Below are 24,485 nucleotides of genomic sequence, written 5' to 3' on the forward strand. Positions count from 1 at the left end.
TGGACACTTGAGCGCATTCATGACTGATTTATAATTTGTTTTGCTGGTTGACCCTGATGTGGTTCAACTTCGAATCCTGACAGCAACAGCTGGAACTTTCTGATATTTTACAAACAACAGTAGCTTTGTGTGTTTTTGCAAATCGATTACAACATAATAATAAACTCGATCACCGTTACATCACCGAGGAGACATTAGGAAAACGTGATGTATTCTCATAATTTTCTACCTCCTATGAAGCGGCTGATTTCAGTTCTTGGCAGTGTGAACGTCACAGTGGGGCTGTGGCAGCGATTTAAAACTCAGTGCCATCCATCACAGAACATTTAAGCCCTGTTTACTAGAAACCAGCTGTACCTGAAGTCCTTGTGTGATTTTACAAACTGTACAGGTTGTTTGTTCTTAATCCCTCTGAAATGTTCCGCTGTATGTATGCAGTATGACCTCCTATTTCTGTTCCAGACACAGAGCTTTAAGCCCTTTATTTCCACTGAAATCCATTAAATAGAACTTTGACGGTATTTGGGGGCCTTATGAAAGACCTATTGAAAGGAAGTCAGATCAAATTGTATCTGCAGATAATCCTCTGGTCAGGGATTTGCTCAGTAAATTTGAGCCAAACACAGACTTTGTTCACCCCATTTGCATGTCCCACTCACTGATGAATTCCTATAAATCACATGAAGTCCCTCTCCCCATGGTCTGATTATCTGCCAAGGAAACCCAATGCTAGAAAGACACAACAGTACTACGCATTCAATCTTCAGTTGATTATCCAGTCATTAGTGTTTTGTACTGGAGTACATTAGATTAACAGCAAACGGCTCACACGTGTCTGTTTAGTCACCACGTGGTCAAAATAATATAATAATAATAATAATGATAACTTTATTTATATAACAGCCTTAAGAACAGTGACAATCCAGTAAGCTATAGGAGACACATCAGAGCAGTCAGTTAAAATAAATAGTAAAAATGATCATAAGTTTAATGAATAATTAGCTAGATTAGCACACATATGAAATAAAATGAACTCTGCAGTTTGAAAATTGAAGAAAAAGGTTGAGGGTTAACATTAGAAATCAAAACTGTAAAAAAAAAATGAGAGGATTAAAGATTTAGAGAGACAACATGACACTAAAAACCAGGCAGCTAAAAGTCAAATAAAACCAGAGAGAACATCGAAAATAAACAGGACAGAATACAAAATAAAAGACTTAAACTAAGCAAAGCTAAAAGTAAACCTCACATAAAAGCTAGTCTGTAAAAGTGGGTTTTAGAAGTGAGTTAAAAGAACTCCCCAGACCTTATCTCCTCAGGCAGGTCGTTCCAGTGTGGAGGTCCTGATGGAGATCTCAACTTTGGAACAACCAGAAAGATCCACCTGAGGATCATATGGGGTCAACAGATCATACATGTAGCTTGGGGCGAGTGATAGAGATCAGTAAAATCTTAAATCAATTCTAAAATGAACAGGAAGCCAGGATAGGAGGGATGTGATGCCGTCTGTTAAAAGAAGTCTAGCTGCTGCGTTTTGGACCAGTTGGAGAAGATGAGTGCATGGACACGATTCTCCAGGTCTGGGAGTGAGAGCATCGACTTAATCCTGGAGATTGTTCTGATTTGGAGGAAGCAAGACTGGACAACCTTTTAAATGGCGCTGGTTAAAAACTTTCATCGATTTAGACCCATCAAAGTCCCACTGAAACCGGAGTGTCAGGAGCAGAGATCCTGCAGGGAAACGTGCATGATTCTGATATCTGTGCTGTCATACGTGCAAAACGTATGAGAGGAAAAATGTAACACTCCCTTGTCTATTTCAGCGATGTGTTAAAGTGATAAGAGTTGAAAGGTGAAGCTGCAGGAGTTCAGAGCCACAGGTTTAGATTTACTGTAAAACAACTGAAGAGAATTCTTTGACTAGCATTAAAGTGTGTGTGTGTGTGTTGTACGTGTGTGTTTGTGTGTGTTGTGCGTGTGCGTGTGTGTGTGTTGTACTTGTGCGTGTGTGTGTGTGTGTAGATCCCGGACTCGATCATTTCTCGAGGCGTTCAGGTGCTTCCTCGAGATTCGGCCTCTTTAAGCTCCACCCCCTCCGAGTCACCGCGGGCAACACAGGCGACCTCCCGCCTTTCCACCGCCTCATGCCCGACACCCAAGGTACACACAAACCTTCATTCACGCACACACAGATCAGAATCGCTGAAAATTCAAACCACTTTCAGCCAGAAAAACGGATTTTAAAAAAAAAATGTTGCATGAAATTTCAAGTTTCCTGTCTCTGCTTCATAGAGCATGCCCAGTTTGCAGTATACATGTGCCTTTGAAGATGTCCCAACAGTTCCCTTATTTATAAAACAATCTGAATAGACAGTTCCTGCATGATTAGAGTTTCTGGTTTTCTTTCACTGCAGTGTTTTTCTCACTCAGATTTTTGTGACCTTTTTTCAGCTCCACTGTAACCGTTTAGATCACTCACTAAAGCCGGTGCAGTGGGTTTATTCATGTGTTTATCAAATATAACTCCCAGTTCTCTCTCAATTTGGTTCATCAATCCTCCAGATTCCTCCTCTCGGTCACAGTTACCTTGACTTAGGTTAATTAAAGTCTCGGGACTCGTGTGTTGCTTGGAACTGAATGGGAGTGAATGGGACTGTGAGGTTTGGCAAAGCTGATGTGTAAATATCTTCAGTTGTGCTACTTACATGTCAAAACTGTCCCAATTAATGTTTGTCAAAGGATCATAGATGAGGAAAAAACTCAAATTATGCTGGAATTGTCTTTAAGGTTGTTTTCAATGAAACAGGCCTCTATAAAGGACAGAACTTATTTCTGTTGTCCTCTTCACTGACCTTTTTAATTTGCTTTTTAACACAAACTGAACATTCCCTCAGTGTTTACGTGTCGATCTGATCCCTCATATCATAGTCACCACTACGTTGGTCTGGGTTTCTCATTTCAAGCACAAACTATGTTCCAGAATGATTTTCAGTCACTTCCACTCTTTTTTTTTTTCATTTGTCATTAAAGTACGTTCATTGAAACTTGATTTAATAAATTGACGTCTTCGTGTGGCTCAAACGGCTCGATCACTTTTGTATCTCACTGACTTTAACTAAAAACAACACAGAGCTGCAACATGACTTTTATAGGTGCTTTTAAAGTGTGTGGCCTTCAATTTTATTTTGAAATGTATGGATTAGTTAGTGTTTCTCTGACAGAGAGGAAAAAGTGTAACGGTAGAGGTGATTGGAATTAATTAGAATATGGAAAACTGTTAGAAAAGACAAACTCGGAGCAGCAGGGTTGTGAGTCTGATGAAACTCTGACGTTGTGCTGATGGCTTTAGTGTTGTAGAATTTCAATTATTCATTATTATTTAACGTTAAACTGAAGTTTTTTGCATTCAAACTCAGGAAAAGAGAAAGCTTTAAGAGCAGAGTTACAGCATCGACAAATGTGGAAAAAGTCTAATGTCATCACTGGTTTTAAAGAAGCTGAATCAGAAAACAAACTTTAATCATAGCAGAAATGGATGACGCACAGTGGCTAACATCTGACATGTGATTAAACACACACACACACACACACACACACACACACAGATAACTGAGCTGATAATCCAACAATGATCATGTGTTGTTCTGCACAATCAGGGAATCAGACAAAGAGCTGCTGGTTGTGACCGTTGCGACCAGAATTCATGTTTTTTTCTGTTTCCTTGTCCTCTGTATGAAACATTATTAATAGATAAATCAACATAAAAGCCTCTCCTCTTATGAGCCCTGTGCTGTGTGATCGTTCCTTACATACATTTGCATCAAACAGTGACCAAATATAGAATATCTGTCTGTCTCCCTGCAGGTTCAGTCACGATGTGGCAGTAATGAGAACATTCTGAGAGCCAGTAAGTTCACTGTGTGTGTGTGTGTGTGTGTGTGTGTGTGTGTGTACGTGTGCGTGTGTGTCTGTGTCTGTGTGTCTGTGTCTCATTAACATACCGGCTTTGCAGAAGCAGTCTACACTGTGTACAATTTGTACAAACTTCATGGTATTGTTTGTAGAAGCGTATTCTCCATTGGCTGGCAGCGGTCCTCTCTAATTGTGTGTTTTCATGTGTGTGCAGGCCACAGTGCGGTGGACATCAGTAAAGTGGCACGCCGTCACCGCATGTCTCCATTCCCACTGACATCAATGGACAAGGCCTTTATCACTGTTCTAGAGATGACACCTATCCTGGGAATCGAAGTCATCAACTACAGAGGTGAGTCTGTGTAATGTGCATTTTTCTGTTTATAAATGGTAAATGGTCTGTATTTATAAAGCGCTTTACTATACCTGCAAGGTACCCAAAGCTCTTTACAAGATATGTCACATTCACCCATTCACACACACATTCACACACTGATGAGGGAAGCTGCCATGCAAGGTGCTAACCACGACCCAACATCCTTGGTCAGGTCGTAGTTACCTCCGCCAAGGAGGTTATGTGACACCCGGCATTTGTGTGTCTGTCTGTCTGTTAGCAAGATAACTCAAAAACGCCTGGGCAGATTCACATGAAATTTTGAGGGGATGTAGACTATAGTAAGAGGAAGAGCGGATTTAATTTTGGTGGCAATCCGGAAAGGATCCTGGATTCTGGATCACTTTGAAGTTTTTAGTATGTTCTAGTATGTGGTCCAAAATATGACAAAAAAACATCATAGGTTAGTATGTCGTCCAACAAATTGGAGCAAGGTGTCCAGATAGCTCAACTGGTTAAGAAGCTGATTCGTAAACAGAACTGTGTCAGACACAGGTTCAATTCCAGCTCATGATCCTTTACTGCATGGGTTTCCTGTTTTCCTCTCTATCCTTGGCGGAGGTCTGCACTCTCTGAGTGCTTTTCTAGTTTTTACTGTATTCTTCCTTGGAGACTTTTGTGTGATTCTGGTGGTTTGATTTGTTTAGTGACGTGGAAACGAAGTCCCAAATCATGGTTCAGAGTCTCAGACTTAACCATTCAAATGTTCAAGAAGCTTCTTTAAAGATCGTCAGGAATCACCGGGAGAAGTCAGCGTTCAGAGTTGTTGTTTTGTGTTTGGCGCTAACGTGACCAGTGTCTTGTCCTTTGCAGATGGTTTGGGGCGAGTGCTTGCTCAGGACATCTATGCCAAAGATAACCTTCCTCCGTTCCCCGCCTCGGTTAAAGATGGCTACGCTGTACGAGGTGAGAGTAGAATTTATACCCATAAACATTACATCAGGATCCATGAGAACGCCGTTAAACATCTGCATTCATCATTTAATTCATTCGTTTTCTGAGAGGGAAACAAAGAGGAGAATCATCACACATTTTACATTCAAACTGTCCTAATGGCTCACTGTAATATTAAAAATCAATGTTCATGGTCTGCTTTTCATTATTAACTTGATTACCATCGTTATCATTGACCTGTAGCTGCTGACGGCCCTGGAGATCGCTTCATCATGGGGGAGTCCCAGGCTGGACAACAGGTCAGCTCTAATACATTAACACTTCTAGTAGCTTTTAGCATTAGCTGCTAGCTGGTAGCACCTCTATGCAAACGGTATTAGTTGTTGGTACCTTCAGTGTCAGTAACACGACTGTTAGTGTTCCTGGTGCTGCTGCTGTACATCCATGGGCAGTGTTTTCATGGTGTGTGCTCCATGACCATTCAGGAGTGGGAGGTTATGGACTGTGTGGGATGGACGAGCGCACCGGCTATTTTAGTTCACACAGAAGAGCTGGATGAGGTGGAATATAGATAAGAAGGTGGTGAATAAGACGAACTCTCATATCACAGGTCTAATCACAGCGAACAGCAGAGAGCTTCTCCAGGACATCGTGACTCTGACGGCTTTTACAACTTCTGATACACGACTGATTATGTCTGGTCCTCCAGTGCTGCTGTTTATATTTTGGTTTTATTTATTAAACCTACAGATAGTGACAAAAGAAAGTCGGAAGCCTTTGGAATTAAGCCGATGACAAGTCTTTCAAATGTTTCACTTCATTGTTGAATACATCCCTGAAAAATTCACAGTAATGGTGGGAAAAGTATCCTGGAAGTTGATAACTGGTCAAACTTTTTCTCATCTTCAAACAAGTGTTTCTAGTACAGTAGCTGTTGGTCAGACCCGTTGTGAAAAGGACTGTTTTGGGTCATTCTTGGCCATAACACTGCTGCAGGTGTCATAAATACATTTTCTTCTCAGATTAAGTCCTCTGTCTCAGTTTTAGGTTCCAATCAGTGAAAAATATACACCGTTAAAAATAATAGTTGCAGCAGTCTCACGAATAACAACAGAAGAGTCTTGGAGCATTCTTCAGATTCAAAAATAAAAGTGTTTATTCCATGTGCACAAGGTCCAAACACCGATGAGATGCCCCGGGACGATCTGACTCTGCCCTCTGATGCCCGGTCTTTTATACTGTTTTGCTCTGGTGTGTGTAGTTCTCTATACCTCAAGGCCATCCTTTTCTTATCATAAAACTCGTAAATCTGTCACTATTACTCGTAAATCTGTCACTATTACCTTCCCTACTCCTTTGTTAAGGGTGTCGTAAATGCTGGTAACTGCTGGGTACTCTCGAGTGTTGTTCTGAGGGGATTCCTCTTGTCCTGGCTCCCTGCCCCTCCAATCATTATCCTCTGCAACTTTATGGAAGATACATTTAGGACAACAACAGGTGTTATTACGTTAATGCCCGGGCATCTCATCCCTCTATGAACACAGAAGTTCTACAAACATGAACCTCCCTGACCTTGAGCGCTTCGGCTTCCCTGTGGCAGCCTCAGCTGTTAGCCGTGTGCCCAGACTGCCTGTTAATACACACATAATGCAGTCAGCATTCTGCTCTGCACACACATACTGCTCTTCTCATGTGTGTGCGGCCTTTGACACTTCTAACCTTATACCTGAAGGTTCTATGCTTTATTTGACACAACACAGGTCAGTCAAAGTCCGAGGACATGTTTGTGTTGGGTTCAGGTTTGGCCTCTCCTGAAGGCCAGATGTTCTTTGAACCCAGGTTGTAGTAAACGTACCTGCTAATGTTTAACGCCGTTGCCAAGCTTCTCCTAACCTTCAGCTGGCAGACAGCCACCTTGACCCGGTCTTTAAGATACCTCAGTACACTCAGAGTTCATTTTCTCCTGCGTGCAGCAAAGCAGCCACAAATCATGATCCCTATTAAGTCCAAGTAGCCCTAATCCAGCTCCAATCCGGTTTCATTAATGGGACTCCGATTTGTTAATGCCTGACTCCAATTAGCTGCTGTTGATGTCATTAAGGTCCGCATGCTTTGTCCAACCTGCACTGTGAGCATCTGATGATGGATTCAACATGGACAGGGACAGTGTGAGGACTTCTGTCTTATTAGTTAGAATAAAGTTTTCATAAGTGTGTCTTAGATGGAAATCTGTCAGTGCTTTAGGTTGAATGCAGACATAAATGCACATTATTCCAAGGGAGGCGCTTAGTTTTGTTGCCTCTGTACATTTGTTGTAGGCATGTTAATGCATTTCAAGAACAAAACCTGGCACATTATCTTGACCATAAATACTGGAGGAGACGGTTATTGACAGGATTAATTAGTCCTGCTAATTTGACACCTATAGTATAGACCAGGGGTGCCGAACATAGGGCCTGTGTGCCAAAACCGGCCCGTCAGAGGGTCCAGTCCGGCCTGTGGGACGACTTTGTAAAATGAAAAAAATGACAGCAGTGAAAATGAATCCTTACTGTGAAAATATTTAAAGACACTGAACATTGTGTGATATAAAGTGAATCAGCAGCTTCAGTAGGCAGAGTCTGGTTTGGTTGAACTCTACTGTTAATGCACTGACACAACTTTTATGTATTTTTTATGTATACATTTTCTGCATTTACAAGGCAGAGGGATAAATTAACCTTCTTCCTTAATAGTTCCCACTTTAGTTTGTGTGCTATGGCATGTCAGGATTATTTCACAGATGTGGAAATGAATGGGAATTTAAAATACATTCTAGATCTTGACAAGTTGTAAAATCCACTATGGTTCAGTTCCAGATGACTAAATGTTGTGTTCCTCTGCAGACACTCTGTCATCTGGAAGTTGTAATGTGGAACTGATAAACTGAGGATGAATGTTGATGAAACTGAACTTATTTTTCTGTAAAAATTCAGCTTGTTCAAAATGTTTTGTAAAAAGACAGTTGATTAAATGTGAACATTTTCAGGATGTACTTTTTGTGCTAAAACATCTGGAGTCGTGGTTATTTATAGGTCATTATGCTGTGATTGTACTGGTCCGGTCCACTGAATGTAGAACCTGAACTAGAATGAGTCTGACTCCTCTAGTACAGACTGAGTGATGTCTGACCAGTGTGATCCGTTTAATAGTGTGTGTTGTTTATTTGTGGCAGGACGATGTCTTAATTTAATGAAGGTGAAAACAGTGGACAGCTCTATGCAGCTACACTATGCTGCGTCGTAGTACAAATTACAGGCTGCACATTTATTACTAATAACTGTCCTACTGCCATCAGGTGACTGCATGGCTGAAAATGAAGGTTACTGTAAGAATCACTGACATTGGTTTGTTTTTAGATCAGGACAGACTAATCTACTGACATCTAATCATAGAAACATGGATTTTTAACTTAGAATACATGCTTTTACTGAATGGAAAATGTTTAAATTAGAATAAATTTGACATTATTCTGTAATTTAAATGACTTTGTCCCAGAAACTAGAAGATCAACAAGTTGTTTATAACACCACCATGAAAGCACTGCTAAAGGAGTACTGTACTACTGTAGATACTACAACAACCTCACCTCCAGTACTACCACTCCTCCTGCTTCCTCTGGTCATGCTGTTGTTAACACTACTACTGTCATTACCAAAACCAGCAGAAATCCTGACATATTTCAGTGTTGGTACAGTGTGTACTCCTGCAGTAAATGTACAGTTGCTAAATGTGTGTGTGTGTGTGTGTGCACAGCCCACCCATACAGTGATGCCAGGTCAGGTGATGAGGGTCACCACCGGAGCTCCGATTCCCTGTGGAGCTGATGCTGTGGTCCAAGTAGAAGATACAGAGCTGCTGAGGGAGTCTGAAGATGTAAGAACACCTCTTATCTTTAACGCTGCCTCATTTTAACAGCAGGGTTACTGCTGGGACCACTGACCCACTGTGTGTATAAAGTTTATGTTTTATTGGCAGGTCCAGTGATATTGATGGTCTGTTTGTTTCAGGGCACAGAGGAGCTGGAGGTGAGGATCATGGTCCAGGCCCGGCCCGGACAGGACATCAGGTAAAATGAAAACAGAATTACAAAACACCAAATGGAAACTGCATGACCGCTCTAAAGTTTGAGGTCACGCATTAAAAATCAGCTGTTTTCAGCTAGAATAGCTGTAGACATTGTTACCACGTTAACAATGTCTACCCTGGGTGTATCGTTCATTTGTTATCTTCATTGGATAAAACTGCTTTTCTTTCAAAAATAGGGACATTTCTAAGTGACCCCAAATTTTTGAATGGTAGTGTATTTTAGCTGGGAAACAACTCACCAACCTGGCAACCTCCCAAAAATGGAGAAAAAGCTCCAAACCTGATGAAAATTTCATATTTAAACACAAGTCATACTATTTTAATATTTTTCCAAATGAAACCAAGAAATTTTGGTGCCTCAGCTCAAACAACTAGTTATTGTTGTTAAATGTCAACTAAACTGTGATATTTTCCTAAATCTGATCAAAACGTGAGTGAAAATCAAACATAAACAAGTGAAATGAAATTTAAGTTTAATAATAAGCGATGTGTTGAAAGTCCTCCAACCTCCACCCTTGGATTTGTGGCTCCTTCAAATTAAAAGCCTTTCCTACAACATCATAGTCTTAACTTTCAGGAGAAAAGTTTAAGATCATCCAGACAATTCCATGTTTTCCCTGAAAACTCACTTTTATCCATGTGCTAGCATAACTGCACAAGGATTTTCTAATCATCAATGAGCCTTTCAACACCATTAGCTAACACAATGTAGCATTAGAACACAGGAGTGATGGTTGCTGGAAATGTTCCTCTGTACCCCTATGGAGATATTCCATTAAAAATCAGCTGTTTCCAGATAGAATAGTCATTTACCACATTAACAATGTCTACACTGGATTTATCACTCATCTCACTGAAAAAAACTGCTAAAGACATTTACAAGTAACCCCAGACTTGTGAACAGTAGTGTAAATGCTATGAGATCAGCATCAGAGAACCATGAGCTGGTTGTGATTGAAGCGTTTTGTTTCTACAGGCCGATCGGTCACGACATCAGGCGAGGAGAGTGTGTGTTGGCTAAAGGGACTCATATGGGCCCGTCAGAGATCGGCCTGCTGGCTACTGTCGGAGTGACCGAGGTCAGCGTGCACAAGTTCCCTGTGGTGGCCGTCATGTCCACTGGAAATGAGGTACGTGCACGTTAACGGATGCAGATGCTAGTACTGACTCCTAGTGCTTGGAGTTAATACTAGTCAATCAGTACACCAACTGACTCTGTCCGTCTGTCTCTGTCTGTCTGTCTCTGTCTGTCTCTGTCTGTAGCTGTTGAATCCAGAGGATGATCTCCACCCAGGGAAGATCAGAGACTCTAATCGCTCCACTCTTCTGGCCACCATCCAGGAACATGGATACCCCACCATCAATCTGGGCATTGTTGGAGACAAGTAAGAGCTTCAAAAGAAACCCACTCTGTCCATTTTGTTGTCAGATTTTTGTGGTTTTAGACAAACCCAGTTAACCCTTTGAAGCCCAAACTGTTCCTTACACTCAGTAGGTGTGCACTTACATTGAAACAGTTTATTTTGAAGAGAGTGGTAAAGGCTCCTGCCATGATGTGCTCACCTGCTCTGCATTTTTCACACTTCCAGCACTGCTTTAGCCTCCACTTTCTTTGCTCTGATGTTTGCTCACAATCCCTGTACAAAAAAACCCAAAACATAAAAGTCGAAACCAGAATTGGAAGAAACGGTTTCATAACATTTCCAGATGTGAATAAGAGATATGGAATAATGGTTTGGATAAATTAAATCTAAAACATGAAACAAACGGTGAAATAGTTGTAAACGTGCTTCTAGCCCACCCTGTAGAGTCCTGCACCTCTATCAAACAGTCCAACCACGGCTAGAAGGAGAGAAAACCCTGAAATAGCCTCTTTTTTAAAATAAAGTTGAATTTCTTTAATTATTTAATTTACAAAAATGTAAAAAAAAATAATAATAATAATAATGATGTGAAAAACCTGATATCAACATATAAACATGTCAGATTTGTGACCAATACCAGAAAAGATGTACCTCTATGTTCTATAGCTCTAGTCTGTGGACACACAGACTTCAGTTCAGCTGAAAAGTCTCTGGATTTGTGTCACACAGAGTCACTGCTGGCTTCAGGGTTAGATTGAGGAACACAGGATTATTTCTGTTCTTACAGAATCTAGTGCAAGCAAGTTTTTTTGTTTGTGTTGTTGGAGTAAAATGTTTAAAGGAGACTCAAGGTGAAGTGATCTGATGACATATGAGTATTTTAAATTTGCTGATATTTTCAGTGGAGCTACACGTCACAGATAAGTAGTTAAAGGACCGGTGGAAGGTTGAAGGTTTTTACAGTTTCAGGAGGTGTGGGCTTCGATACATGGTGTCATTTTTTATTTTTTTAAAGATGACGTGCCGGTGTTTTTTAAGGTTGATGCTGCTACATTTACCCTAACCCTGTGATAGAGCTGGGTGACAAACAGGAGGCAGATTTATAAAGTGGTAAAGGCAGATATGTTCTGAGTGCTTAATGTGAGTCAAGTTCCAAAACATGCTGGATCGTCTCCCACATACTTATACCTCTTTTACTGTCCAGCACCCACACCTTTCAGACTCCGCATCCCTAGTTTCTAGTCACAGGTTTTCCTTTAATTAATGCCGTCCAGTCCGACATAATCCTAATGACATCACTGTGACATCAGCAGGGTAATTTTCTTGACAAAGCTCCTTTCCACAACTGTTTTCCATGAGCTGCTCTCTCTCTGTGTTTGCAGCCCTGATGACCTGCTGTCAGCTCTCCATGAGGGAATCAGTCGTGCCGATGTCATCATCACCTCAGGGGGAGTATCCATGGGAGAGAAGGTACCGCTCACCTGTCTCCTCTAATTAAAGAACACGTTGAGCAGATGTTCTCATCTTTAATAAGAATCAGTCTTTTTACAGTATACAGGAGGTCCTTGACTTATGTTGTTTCATTTGAACTGATTACGGGTTGGTCCTCGGTTTAACTTATGCCGTTTGTTTTATTTTGTTTGTTTTGAACTAGTTGGCGAGCGGAGCAGATGAATACTGTATGTACAGTCGGTACACAGTGCAATAAAACATCTTTGTTTACATTTGCCGCCACATTAGATTAAGCTGCATTCACTAACTTTATTATGGCTCCCAGCTTAAGTCAGACTTACAGTTTACATTTTTACCGGTATTTTCCTGCTGAGCTGTGTTTCATTGTGAGCCAATGACTGTTTGTCATTACTGTAGTTGTACAAATATGTAAAATTATCGATATTGTGATGCAGTAGTGGCTTGGTTTACATTTTCAACGGAGTTCCGACGTTCTGTGAAAATCGACTTACGTCACACCGTAGGAACAGAACTCTGCCGTAAGTCGAGGACCTCCTGTGTGTTTCCTCCGTGCTTTTCCTGCAGCTCTGATTTCTCTGCTCTAACAACAGATTTGAAGTTTGGTTTTACAGTATCATTGTTCTGAGTGTGTTTGTTTCTGTGCATCAGGACTACCTGAAACAGGTGCTGGATATTGACCTTCATGCTCAGATCCACTTTGGACGAGTCTTTATGAAGCCAGGGTGAGATGGGAAGGGGCTGGTCAGCTGCTGTTCCCTCCTTTACCTCTGCTGTCACTGCTGCTCCTTCAGCTACTGGTTTTACTGCTGGTCCTGCTTGCTCTAGTTCCACTGATAGATGGTTTTTACTGCATAGAGGAGATATTAACACACCCTGAAAAGGCTTTAGGCATTCCTCAGCGAGGTTTTAGCCAAAGGAAGATCCTCAGTGCTAACATAAGAATTTGGAAGCTTTAGTTTTAATGGTGCTGTTATGTTTTGCTGTTGTTCCTGCTGGTTTTTACTCAAACTATTACGACTATGACAGTGTTGGTGCTGATAACGGAGCTGTTACAGATGCTGCTATTTCTGGTCCTAATGCTCCCACTACATGATGCTGTTCTGACTAATGACCTGTGTTTCTACTCCTCAGTCTTCCTACTACCTTTGCCACAGTTGACATTGATGGAACTCGGAAGCTCATCTTTGCTCTGCCAGGTACTATCTTTACACCTGAAGTAAGAGTGTGTTATCTGGGAGTTAAGTGTGTGTCTCTTCATATCCAGTCTATCTGGACCCTCTATTCAGTGCACCCTGGATAAACACCTATTAAGATAATATTAGTATCTAAAGCTTTGTGTGATCTGTACCTAAAAACAGACCCACATAAAGCATCAGCTGTACGTCTGCATGTTTGTGATTCTTTTCTTCATACATTAATCAAACATTTGAATAAATGAATGTTTTTATTTTGGACATGAGAGGAGAAAAAAGCCACAAAAACGAATCTAAATATTCAAAACAACAATAAAACTAAGTACAATGCAAAAATAAGCAAACACACGCAAAAAATAAAGCAAAAAACAATAACCCAACAAATCTGAAAAGGAGTAGAATGAAGCATGAACTTATTCCCTCCAACCCCTCCTTCATCTATTATTTTTGTACACAAACAAAATAGAAAATAAGTAATACCAATAAAGAAATATTAAATAATCACTGATATACAGGAGGTCCTCGGTTAACGTCATCGGCCTACAGCGTTTAGAACTGGTTACGTGGAACTAGTTAACCAGCGGATGAATACGTCGTCACGCGGCGCTATCAGACGGCTTTGTTTCCATCCTCCGGTTGTACTCCACCTTGGATTGTGCTACATTCACTAACTTTTTGTCCTTCATTATGGCTCCCAGAGTAAGTCAGACTCTTCTGATGCTTGGAAGAAAATGGAAAGTCGTCTCCATGGAAGTGAAATTAGATAGAATAAAACGCTGGGAACAGAAACACCGACCAACATGGATCAAGTTGTAAAAACAGGTCAACATATTGTAGTGACCCTCTGTGATGAATGAGTGAGACTTTATCTGGTTCTCTGCTGGTTTATTGAACCTTCACACAGGCTACAGAATGACTGGAAAAATCCCAGAACTTAGCTCCAGAATTAGCCGCCATTCCCAGTTCTCTCTACTGCTGACTCTCAGCCAATCGGAGGTGAGCTAACTAAACATGGCATGTTCACTGACATTAGGTAAATCTGGAACCGAACAATAAACACTGAAACCTCAAAAAACTCATCCAGGTCCTGATTTCAAGAAACATCTTCCAGAGAAGTCCGGCTGGTTTCTCCTAAACTCCCACAATGCTCTCTGCTTTAACATGTACTGCCCATCGTCCAACATGACACACAAAACAACAAAAACGAGACAGAAAATCATAAAACAAGAAAACTGACAAAAACAAGACAGAAAACTATAAAAACAGACACAAAATGATAAAAATTAGATGAAAAGTTACAAAAACAAGACACAAAATGACAAAACGAGACACAAAACGGAAGTGAGCTACCTAAACATGGCACGTGAACAATAAACATTGAAACATCAACAACAATATCAGTCCTTTACAGTATTCTGTTGTCTTCTAGTAAAATGATTCATACATGCATAAAAGTCGTTGGTATTCATGACTTTATGAAGAACTGATTGATATCCTGATGCACAGAATGACTTTGTTTATACTTTCTCTGGAGTTTCGACTTACGGTGAAAATCGATGTCAGATGATCAGTTAATAGAAATGGAACTCTGATGTAAGACAAGAACCCCCGTACTACTGAATAATAGTCTGACGAGGGCCATTACTTCATTTTTCCTTGAAACTAGACATCAACTTGTTCTCTAGCTCTATGTTGTTGTTGTTTTTCCTGGAACTCTATCAGGCCGTTCACTGCTGCTACTGAAGCTCACTGCTACATAATGAGGAGAAAATTTTAGCAAAACCTCGAAATTAATTCCAAGGATATTTTTTTTTAATTTTCAGGTTCCAGGTCAAATTAATCGATTAGCTATATTAAGAATAATAATTATTTATAACGGATGATAGAATGTGGCATAAACATAAATCCATGCTCATGTAGTCCTTGTTGTCTGGACACGTTTCCTGTCATTTTTTTCCTCAAACAACTGGACAAAAAGACAAGAAATTACATTTTGCAGTATGTGTTTAAAAAACTATTTCTTTGGTTGTTTTTTTATTTTAATTTCTTTTTGGTAGACAGTGCAGAGACCATGTAGAGCTTAAATCACACGACGAGTTTCTGAGCTCATCTAAAGACTAGCAGTTTGTTCATCAGGTCAGCTGACTGTTTACTGGCTCTGATGGAGGGAGATGCAGCATTTCAAGTGACACCTGGGTCATTGTAGCACACATACACACACACACACTTCTACTTGTCTGAATGAATGTTTCCTCAGCGCTTTGAGCCTTCATCGTTTCTGAAGCGTGTTTTTGGGTGAAGGCTTTGCTTCTCTTCAGCTAATCTGGTTGAACTTCTCCACTCACTCCTCTCCTCCAATCACCATCCAGTCTCCGTGTGGACAGACTGAGGGATTCAAAGACAAACTCTTAATCTCCCGGTTGGCTGCCAGGTTTTGCGGGTCACATGCTTGTTAGTTTGTGCTTCTTTCCAATCAGACTCCGTGGTGATGGAGGTCATGGTGAGGGAACTGAGCCAGCTCTAGTAGAGGAGCACCGAGCTGGAGGTGATGTTTGTTGTCTTACATCATCCTGGTATATTTAGCTCATTTTGGTTGTGATACTCCCGCTGTTAAACTCTTTCATTTTGGGAAAAACAGTGTCTTCCATGAGCTTTGTGCTGCAGCTACTAATGATGAACGTCTCCCTAAAAAGGCCAAATGACAAGAACCGGCTTTGTATTGGATAAACCTCCATGTAGCCGTACCTCCACCTACAGCGTTGTCTCCACCTCTGTGTCCTCACATCCCGGCTTTATACACCTCTATTTAAGCCTCTCTTTGAGGAAAGCACAGCAGTTATTTACAACTGTGCTGCTGGTCCACTATTGTTGCTGGCGCTACACGTCAGCGGTGTTGTCATGGTGATGGAAAGGTATTTTACCTATAGTGTTACTTTAGTCTGGTGTGTGTTGGGCTTCGTTCCAGTCAAGAAGTTTGTACACAACTGTTCAAAAGTTTAGACAATTCCATGTTTTCCATGAAAACTCCCACTTTATCCATGTGCTAACATAACTGCAAGGGTTTTCTAACCATCAATGAGCCTTTCAACACCATTAGCTAACACAATGTAGCATTAGAACACAGGAGTGATGGTTGCTGGAAATGTTCTTCTGTACCCCTATGGAGATATTCCATTAAAAATCAGCTGTTTCCAGCTACAATAGTCATTTACCACATTAACCCTCCTGATTTCTTCATTTACGGGCACCAAAAAATATTGTTTCCTTGTCTGAAAAAATAAAAATTCAGCAAAATTTGCAAAACCTTCAGGAAGAAAATTCCAATAATTCCTTAAAAAATTCCCTTAAAAGTTTAATTTAAAAAAAAAGTTGGCAAGAAAGTTCATGTAAATATTTTTAAAGCTTAGTAAAAATCTTCCAAAAAATCCTAAAAATATCTAAAGTGATTACATATATATTAGTAAAACTTCTAATATTATCTTAAGAACATTCACAAAAAAATCAACCAAAATCCAGTAAAATTCACTGGATTTTGGTTGATTTTTATGTGAATGTTCTTAAGAAACATTTTTAACATTTCTTATTTTCAACAAAAAATGTTCAAAGATTTCCAAAAAAATGTTGAAAATGTGGACATCAGAAGTTTCACTGAAAAAATATTTTTTTAAACCGGGTCAATTTTGACCCGCAGGTAGCTCAGCTGGTTGAGCAGGCGACCCATGAACAGGAGCTTTAGTCCTAAATGCAGCAGCCTGGGTTTGATTCCAGCTCACAGGTCTTCACTCTGAAACACTATTAAATACAACCAAAAGGTCAAAAAAATAAAATAAAATAATTAAATTAAAATCAGCCGTTTCCAGCTGCAGTAGTCATTTACCACATTAACAATGATGACTGGATTTATCATTCATTTAATGGTGTCTTCATTGAAAATATGCTGCTCTTCTTTCAGAAATAAAGACATTTAACAGCAGGTGACCCTAAACTTTTGAACGGTAGTGTGCATAATAATGTTATGAGTGAAATTTAAGCATCAGAGTCCAAACTCTGAAGATGAATTCACTGATGGAGGATCCCAAACGATCATCTTAAACCCATTCATCTCCATTCCTGCTGATCCAGAACTAACATCAAGCTATGTTCACATTGTAGTCAGAAACAAGTGAAAAGAGGATTAACAGGCCGCAGAAGTCAGCTGACTTCATGATGATTTATTTGGTTATAGAGTCCCTCTGTTGTTGGAAAGAAATCCTTAAGCAGCTTCTCCAGACCTGCACATTATTTAGGTGAAACTTTGGATCTTTCTGCCTCGGCTCAGCTTTATTTTTAGAATCTGTCATTCCAGATCATCTCCATCCTTCATTTGAAAGCATTCTGTAGTGGATGTGCTTCAGTGTTTCAGCTGGACAAACCTTCTGTGTTTCTAATCACTGGAAGCGGAATCATGTTTGCTGTGGAAAGAAGCAAAAGCTGCTAAAGTGGAAGTAATTTCTCCGTTGACAGCGACGTGGTTTGGCAATCAGCGGTGCAACATAAATGCAGCATTATCTCTGGTTCACTCAACCGAAAGCATGTAGCGGAAAAACAGGACGATCAGACGAGCAGCTCCGTCACATTTCTGCTGGAGCTGTGGAGGGAGAGCTTTCCAGGCGGTTCTGCTGACAGCGAGATTTGTTGTCTGAACACGAGGGTTTGGACTGAACATCAGAATACATTTATTCACCGAGTACAGTAAAATCACAGGAGTCTGTCTGGGTTCTATTAATGCAAAGAGACGTCGGCAGCAGACATGAATACAGCAGCACCATCTGAGACTGTAGTGAACATTTACACTGCATGTGATGCACAGACTGCAGTTACTATGCTCTAATTATGTCCTTTAGCTGTCAGCAGTGGTTGGTTTTCCTTTCTAGTAACTCAGTGTTGTGGTGTTTTGTAGGTAACCCGGTGTCTGCAGTAGTGACCTGTAACCTGTTTGTGATTCCTGCTCTGAGGAAGATGCAAGGCATTCTGGACCCTAGACCTACATTATAAAGCTAGGGTAAGACACACACACACACACACACACACACACACACACACACACACACACACACCGATTCTGCTTAATTCAGGCCTTATTTTGATTGGACAGTAAATTTACAGTCATATTAGTATTGATTTTTTCATACCAGCTGTACACCGACTACTTTACATCCTATCAAAGTGTCATTTCTTCAGCAACGTCCCATGAAAATATTAAATATTTGCAGAAATGTGAGGGGTGTACTGACTTTTGTGAGATACCGTGTATGTACACACAGAGTCAGCCAAAATAAACGTATACACACATCAGGAAAAGGAAAACTTGATTGAATATTTCAATACCAACATATTCAGACATCACCAGATTAATAGGGCTTACCTTCAGCCTTCTACCATCACAAGAGGTGCTCAGAGTAAAGGCCACTGGCTTCCGACATTTCCGTTCTGTAGTAGACGTCACTTGTTGATGCTTCATTCATAGAGGTAATGTCATCTGTTGGGAAAACATCGTAGAACAGGACACAGTGTTAACTGGATTTGATCAAACTACGAAAGAGGTATCTATACACACGTGGACAAAATTGTTGGTACCCCCTCAGTTAAAGAAGGAAAAACCCACAATTCTCAACTGAAATCACTTGAAACTCACAAAGTAACAATAAATAAAAATTTATTGAAAATTAAATAATCAAAAACAGCCATCACTTTTGAATTGTTGATTAACATAATTATTTAAAAAAACAAACTAATGAAACAGGGCTGGACAAAAATGATGGTACCTCTATAAAAGATTGAAAAACTATTTGACCAGAGTGACATGATTAACTCAGGTGTGTCATTTAATTGACATCACAGGTGTTTCCAAACTCCTAATCAGTCAGTCTGCCTATTTAAAGGGAGACAAGTAGTCACCCTGCTGTTTGGTGAAAAGGTGTGTACCACACTGAACATGGACAACAGAAGCGAAGGAGAGAATTGTCCCAGGACATCCGAAAAAAAATTATAGGACAAACATCTTAAAGGTAAAGGCTATAAGACCATCTCTAAACAGCTTGAAGTTCCTGTGACAACAGTGGCTCATATTCAGAAGTTCAAGACCCACGGGACAGTAGCCAAACCTCCCTGGACGTGGCCGCAAGAGGAAAATTGATGACAAATTGAAGAGACGGATCGTTGGAATTGTATCCAAAGAGGCCCAGAGTCAACCTCCAAAAGAAATTAAAGGTGAACTCCAAGGCCAAGGTACATCAGTGTCAGATCGCACCATTCGTCGTTGTTTGAGCCAAAGTGGACTTCATGGGAGACGACCAAGGAGGACACCCACTGCTGAAAAAAACTCATAAAAAAGCCAGACTGGAATTTGCAAAAATGCATGTTGACAAGCCACAAAGCTTCTGGGAGAATGTCCTTTGGACAGATGAGACCAAACTTGGAGCTTTTTGGTAAGGCACATCAACTCTATGTCATTAGACTCAAAACCAAGCATTCGAAAGAAAGAACACTGTCCCTACGGTGAAACATGGAGGAGGCTCAGTAATGTTTTGGGGCTGCTTTGCTGCATCTGGCACAGGGTGTCTTGAAAGTGTGCAAGGTACGATGAAATCTGAAGACTATCAAGGCATTCTGGAGAGAAATGTGCTGCCTAGTGTCAGAAAGCTTGGTCTCAGTCGCAGGTCATGGGTCTTCCAACAGGACAACGATCCAAAACACACAGCCAAAAACACCCAAGAATGGCTGAGAGAAAGCGTTGGACTATTCTAAAGTGGCCTTCTATGAGCCCAGATCTGAATCCCATTGAACATATGTGGAAGGAGCTGAAACATGCCATTTGGAGAAGACACCCATCAAACCTGAGACAACTGGAGCTGTTTGCTCATGAGGAGTGGGGCCAAAATACCTGTTGACAGCTGCCAGAACGCTCATTGACAAATACAGAAATCGTTTAATTGCAGTGATTGGCCTCAAAAGGTTGTGCAACAAAATATTAAGTTATGGGTACCATCATTTTGTCCAGCCCTATTTCATTAGTTTGTTTTTTAAATAATTATGTTAATCAACAATTCAAAAGTGATGGCTGATTTTGATTATTTAATTTTCAATAAATTTTTATTTATTGTTAACTTTTGTGAGTTTCAAGTGATTTCAGTGAGAATTGTGGGTTTTTCCTTCTTTAACTGAGGGGTACCAACAATTTTGTCCACGTGTGTATGTATAGAAGTATTTATACAAATTATATATTTATGCAAGTTTTCCTTTTCCTGATGTGTGTATGCAGTGTTTTGGCTGACTCTGTATATATAGAGCACAGTTTCAGTATTGTGGTGCACCGCGATAAACAGGCGGCCGTTAAAGCAACAGTTCAGCTAATTAGTTCCACGTAGACGGACCTTTTCCTCCCAGTCACCCCCCATCATGTCTGGAGAAACACTGATCTAAACAGTCCTTTGATATAATTATGACCCCTAACCCTCATCAGTCCATGCAGACCCCAGGGACATTTAACTTGTCATATCCTTTTATTTTCAAGTTGCATTTTTCAGTCGCTTTAGGTAGTTGTCCTCCACATAGTTTCCATCACATAAACCAAAGCTTGTTTGATTCAACCAGGTTTGTGGTGTAAATATAGAAAAATCATTTGGGGTCCATGCAGACCCCAGCCAGACTGTGCATCTTTTATTTATATATGTTTGTGTTGCTCTTGTGATGAATGCTGCGCTTGCATTGTGTTTCGTTTCAATTCAGGAGTTCTTACACAAATACTGTAAGTAATACATGTTTGTAGTCATCAGTAGGGTTAGAGAGAAATGCAATTTCAGTTCTCTTGTATGTGTGCGCATGTAGCAGAGCCGACAATAAAGCAGACTTTGACTTTGACTGAATAGTAGTTTCACTGTTTCTTTCATGTTGGTATCTATAGACGACATGTTTGAGGAAAATGTCTGATGAGAGGATATGGACAGGTACAGCAATGTGAAACAGATGAAATACTGTGTGGATTAATATGTTTTGCCACTGATGAGGGTTAAAATAATGTCAGTAGAGAGCATGAACAGCAGATGAATCGGTTTTCTGTGTGTTTGTGTCGTAGCTTTCCTGTGATGTGAAGCTGGATCCCAGACCAGAATACCACCGCTGTATTTTAACCTGGCATCATCAGGAGCGCTGCCCTGGGCACAGAGCACAGGTGGGTAAACACACACACACACACACACACACACACACACTGAGTCACCATCCATCATCCCTCTTTCTCTCTCTCTCCTCCAGGTAACCAGGTGTCCAGCAGGCTGATGTCGATGCGTAGCGCCAACGGCCTGCTGATGTTACCTCCTAAAACAGAGCAGTACGTGGAGCTGCATAAGGGAGAGGTTGTGGACGTCCATGGTCATCGGACGGCTATGATGCAGGTACGTCTCACCTGTTCTCTTCCCCCTGCAGGTGTTTATTCTTCATAGGCAGAGGAATGCTAACGCTAACGAACCCCAACGTGTTTGTCTCTCCAGACTGAATTGTCACTCGCTACCGATTACCATGGCAGTGCCAGGACTTCTTGTCTGGACAGGAAACGGGCGGGGGCAGGAAGTGATGCATGTCTACCTGGTCGCCATTAGCTGTGATGTCATATGCAACAGCCAATCGGAGCCAGCGCAGGCTGAATCCTCTTTGGTCTGCTCTGAGGAGATCACTGTATTTCAATGGAGAAAAAAAATGTGAAAAAAATATATGAAATATGAGATTTATTCTGTAATATTATTATTATCCTGATGATAATGATTATTAATATTCTTAATTAATATTCTATTATTATTATTATCATGGTTCTGATTGAATATTATCATCTTAGTAGTATTCATGCCCTCTACTCTCCTGTTCATTTGCTTTGTGCGTTAACATTTTCCCTGGTAGATTTAGAGATATAGAGACTTGCCCCTCCTTCGTCCACTCCTCCTGACCTTTTTTCTCTTTGTCTCACCTTCCTTTTTCTTTTTCTACTTCTAACTTTACTACTGCTCTGTTCTGGCGTCCTCTCTCCTGATCTAGAAAGCCCCTTGATACCGTTCCCTGCAGTATCACCTCATCTCCTCTCGGACCGCTCTGACCCTAGCATCAGTACTGAAGTAAAGGCTGATGAGGACATCTTTTGATTGAAGCTGCTGATAAAGTTTTGTGTCAGTACAGTAAATGTTACTTCTTTTTTTTTTTCCAAAAAAAGGACAACAAAAAAATACAAGGATCCTTTGTAAATTTTGGTTTATTTTTTACATTTTTCTTTGTCCAGGTTTAACACTTTCAAACTCTGCTGAGACACTAAACCTTCTCATGACTCTCAGTGAAAGCCATGAAATTCTTCTCGGTGGGTCAGTGGCTCATCTGTAGGGTGGAGGTGAGGCAGGACTTAAATCTTCCCTCACCACGCTGGAACGATTCTTTGGTCTGGACATCAAATATTCACATAATCGTAATAAAATGCAGACTGGTTTCTGTGATGTGTAGTCATGTGGGAGGTGGGCCACTCTGAAAGTCTTAGTTTAACCCTGCATTCAAGTGGTGTTTGATGTACCCGAGTCTCAAGTTTACGTCATGAAACTACAGTAGACTATTATAATACTTAGTCATTGATAAATGTGTTTTTCTGTATTTTTAAGACTAATAAAAGATAAGGCTGACTTTATTCTATATTTTTCTTACTGTAAATAAAATCCCATGAAAGACCAAAACCAGCAGTCTGTTAGTCCATCTCTTACTTTCTGAATTATTTTTATATGTGGCTCTCAGCCTGAACACCACTGGTTCCTACTGAAGATGAAAAGCCTTAAAATACCATTTTACATGACGATAAATACGCATTTTCTTTCTCGCTGTAAGTTAGTTGAGGTGACATAATATCTCGTGTCTGTCTTGACTCCATAAAGATTAGAAACACACTTTTATTTTTGGTCAAAATGCTGCATTTACACAGAAAAAAAACATGTCACTTAAAAAAGAGTGAACTTGGTAGGTGGACTTGTGTCTTCAAACAGCTGGGCTCTACAGTTGTAGCAAATATCAGTGAAACAGACGTAAATCATCCATTTATTGGGGACTTTTCGCAGCACATTAATCCACATTTGGTGCTATAGTGAGTACTTTGGGTGGCAGAATAGTATGAGTTTGGTCATTTCATGGGATTTGTTACCGAGGAAAATGTAGAATTTTGTAATTTTCTTATCTGTTAAGTAGCCAAAGATTACTATATACTTAGTAGAGAGCCGGTCTCAAAGGCTGGCTTTTGTTTGGCCAATCGGGAGCCTGCATCTTTGTTCAAATATTCCAGATAAACTACATGAACACACACGAGCTGCTTGAATGAGTGGAGACAGATTCTGTTCCCGACTCAGAGAACTGCGACCTGACATCACTTGAAGCAGGGTTGTCACATTCAGGTGCTCGTAAACTACACGACGTGTATTTTCTACCATGACAATGTTAAGGTGCTTGTTTAAAAGTCAAAAGAATCAATACAGTTCAAGGCTGTGAATCAAAACATCGTTTGACTGCTTTTCTCTCAACGTACTGTATGTAGTTCATATAGAAAGCCTCATTTGATATTAGCCCACTACAAAAGCTTAGTTTATGCCAGCATTAACAACAGAGTAGACCTGTTGGCTGTAGTATTCTGCTGATTAAACGCTGACATTAAATTGTTTACCAATTAACAAGAATCATTTCAGATGCATCACATGAGTCCCAAGCATTCACCAGAGCTCCACAGTTTAACCCCTCTAGTTCCATGGATTCTTCCATCGGTTGTGATCAGCACCAAACCAGTCCACATGGTTGAAGGTCAGACGCTGCATTCACGGGTATTGGAATACCTGCTACTAAGCTCTTTGTACTGAAAGACTCCAAGAAGTTCTCCTAGAGATCGGTTGTTGCTGATCTTTCATTTTAGTTTCCCCACAAACAGGAAGTCAGCTGTTTTTGGAGTCTAAACTGAATGCAGCAACAGTCAGTGTTGGTGAGCTTTGACCATCCTCCTGATAGGCCGACACACTCCTTTTCCACACCTCCCCTTCTTCCTCATTGTCCTCTCTTCCTCTCACTCTTGCATGCCCATAAAGG

The 24,485-nt window shown here is 40.5% G+C and overlaps 1 protein-coding gene across 1 annotated transcript in view; it reads left to right on the forward strand.

Moving 5' to 3' along the window:
• The window catches only part of gphna (gephyrin a), a 45,705-nt gene extending 23,920 nt beyond the window's left edge, over positions 1-21,785 (forward strand). Inside the window, 18 exon segments of the mRNA XM_022192516.2 lie at positions 2,023-2,160; positions 3,865-3,907; positions 4,127-4,264; positions 5,120-5,212; positions 5,444-5,499; positions 8,996-9,115; positions 9,250-9,308; positions 10,305-10,458; positions 10,592-10,713; positions 12,075-12,162; positions 12,814-12,887; positions 13,297-13,361; positions 18,298-18,388; positions 18,390-18,399; positions 21,472-21,541; positions 21,544-21,567; positions 21,651-21,763; positions 21,765-21,785. Of these exon segments, the coding sequence (XP_022048208.2) occupies positions 2,023-2,160; positions 3,865-3,907; positions 4,127-4,264; positions 5,120-5,212; positions 5,444-5,499; positions 8,996-9,115; positions 9,250-9,308; positions 10,305-10,458; positions 10,592-10,713; positions 12,075-12,162; positions 12,814-12,887; positions 13,297-13,361; positions 18,298-18,388; positions 18,390-18,399; positions 21,472-21,541; positions 21,544-21,567; positions 21,651-21,763; positions 21,765-21,785 (1,479 nt within the window).
• Positions 21,786-24,485: the final 2,700 nt, after the last annotated feature.

The sequence above is a fragment of the Acanthochromis polyacanthus genome, chromosome 1, assembly GCF_021347895.1.
Source record: "Acanthochromis polyacanthus isolate Apoly-LR-REF ecotype Palm Island chromosome 1, KAUST_Apoly_ChrSc, whole genome shotgun sequence".
NCBI classification, from domain to species: domain Eukaryota; kingdom Metazoa; phylum Chordata; class Actinopteri; family Pomacentridae; genus Acanthochromis; species Acanthochromis polyacanthus.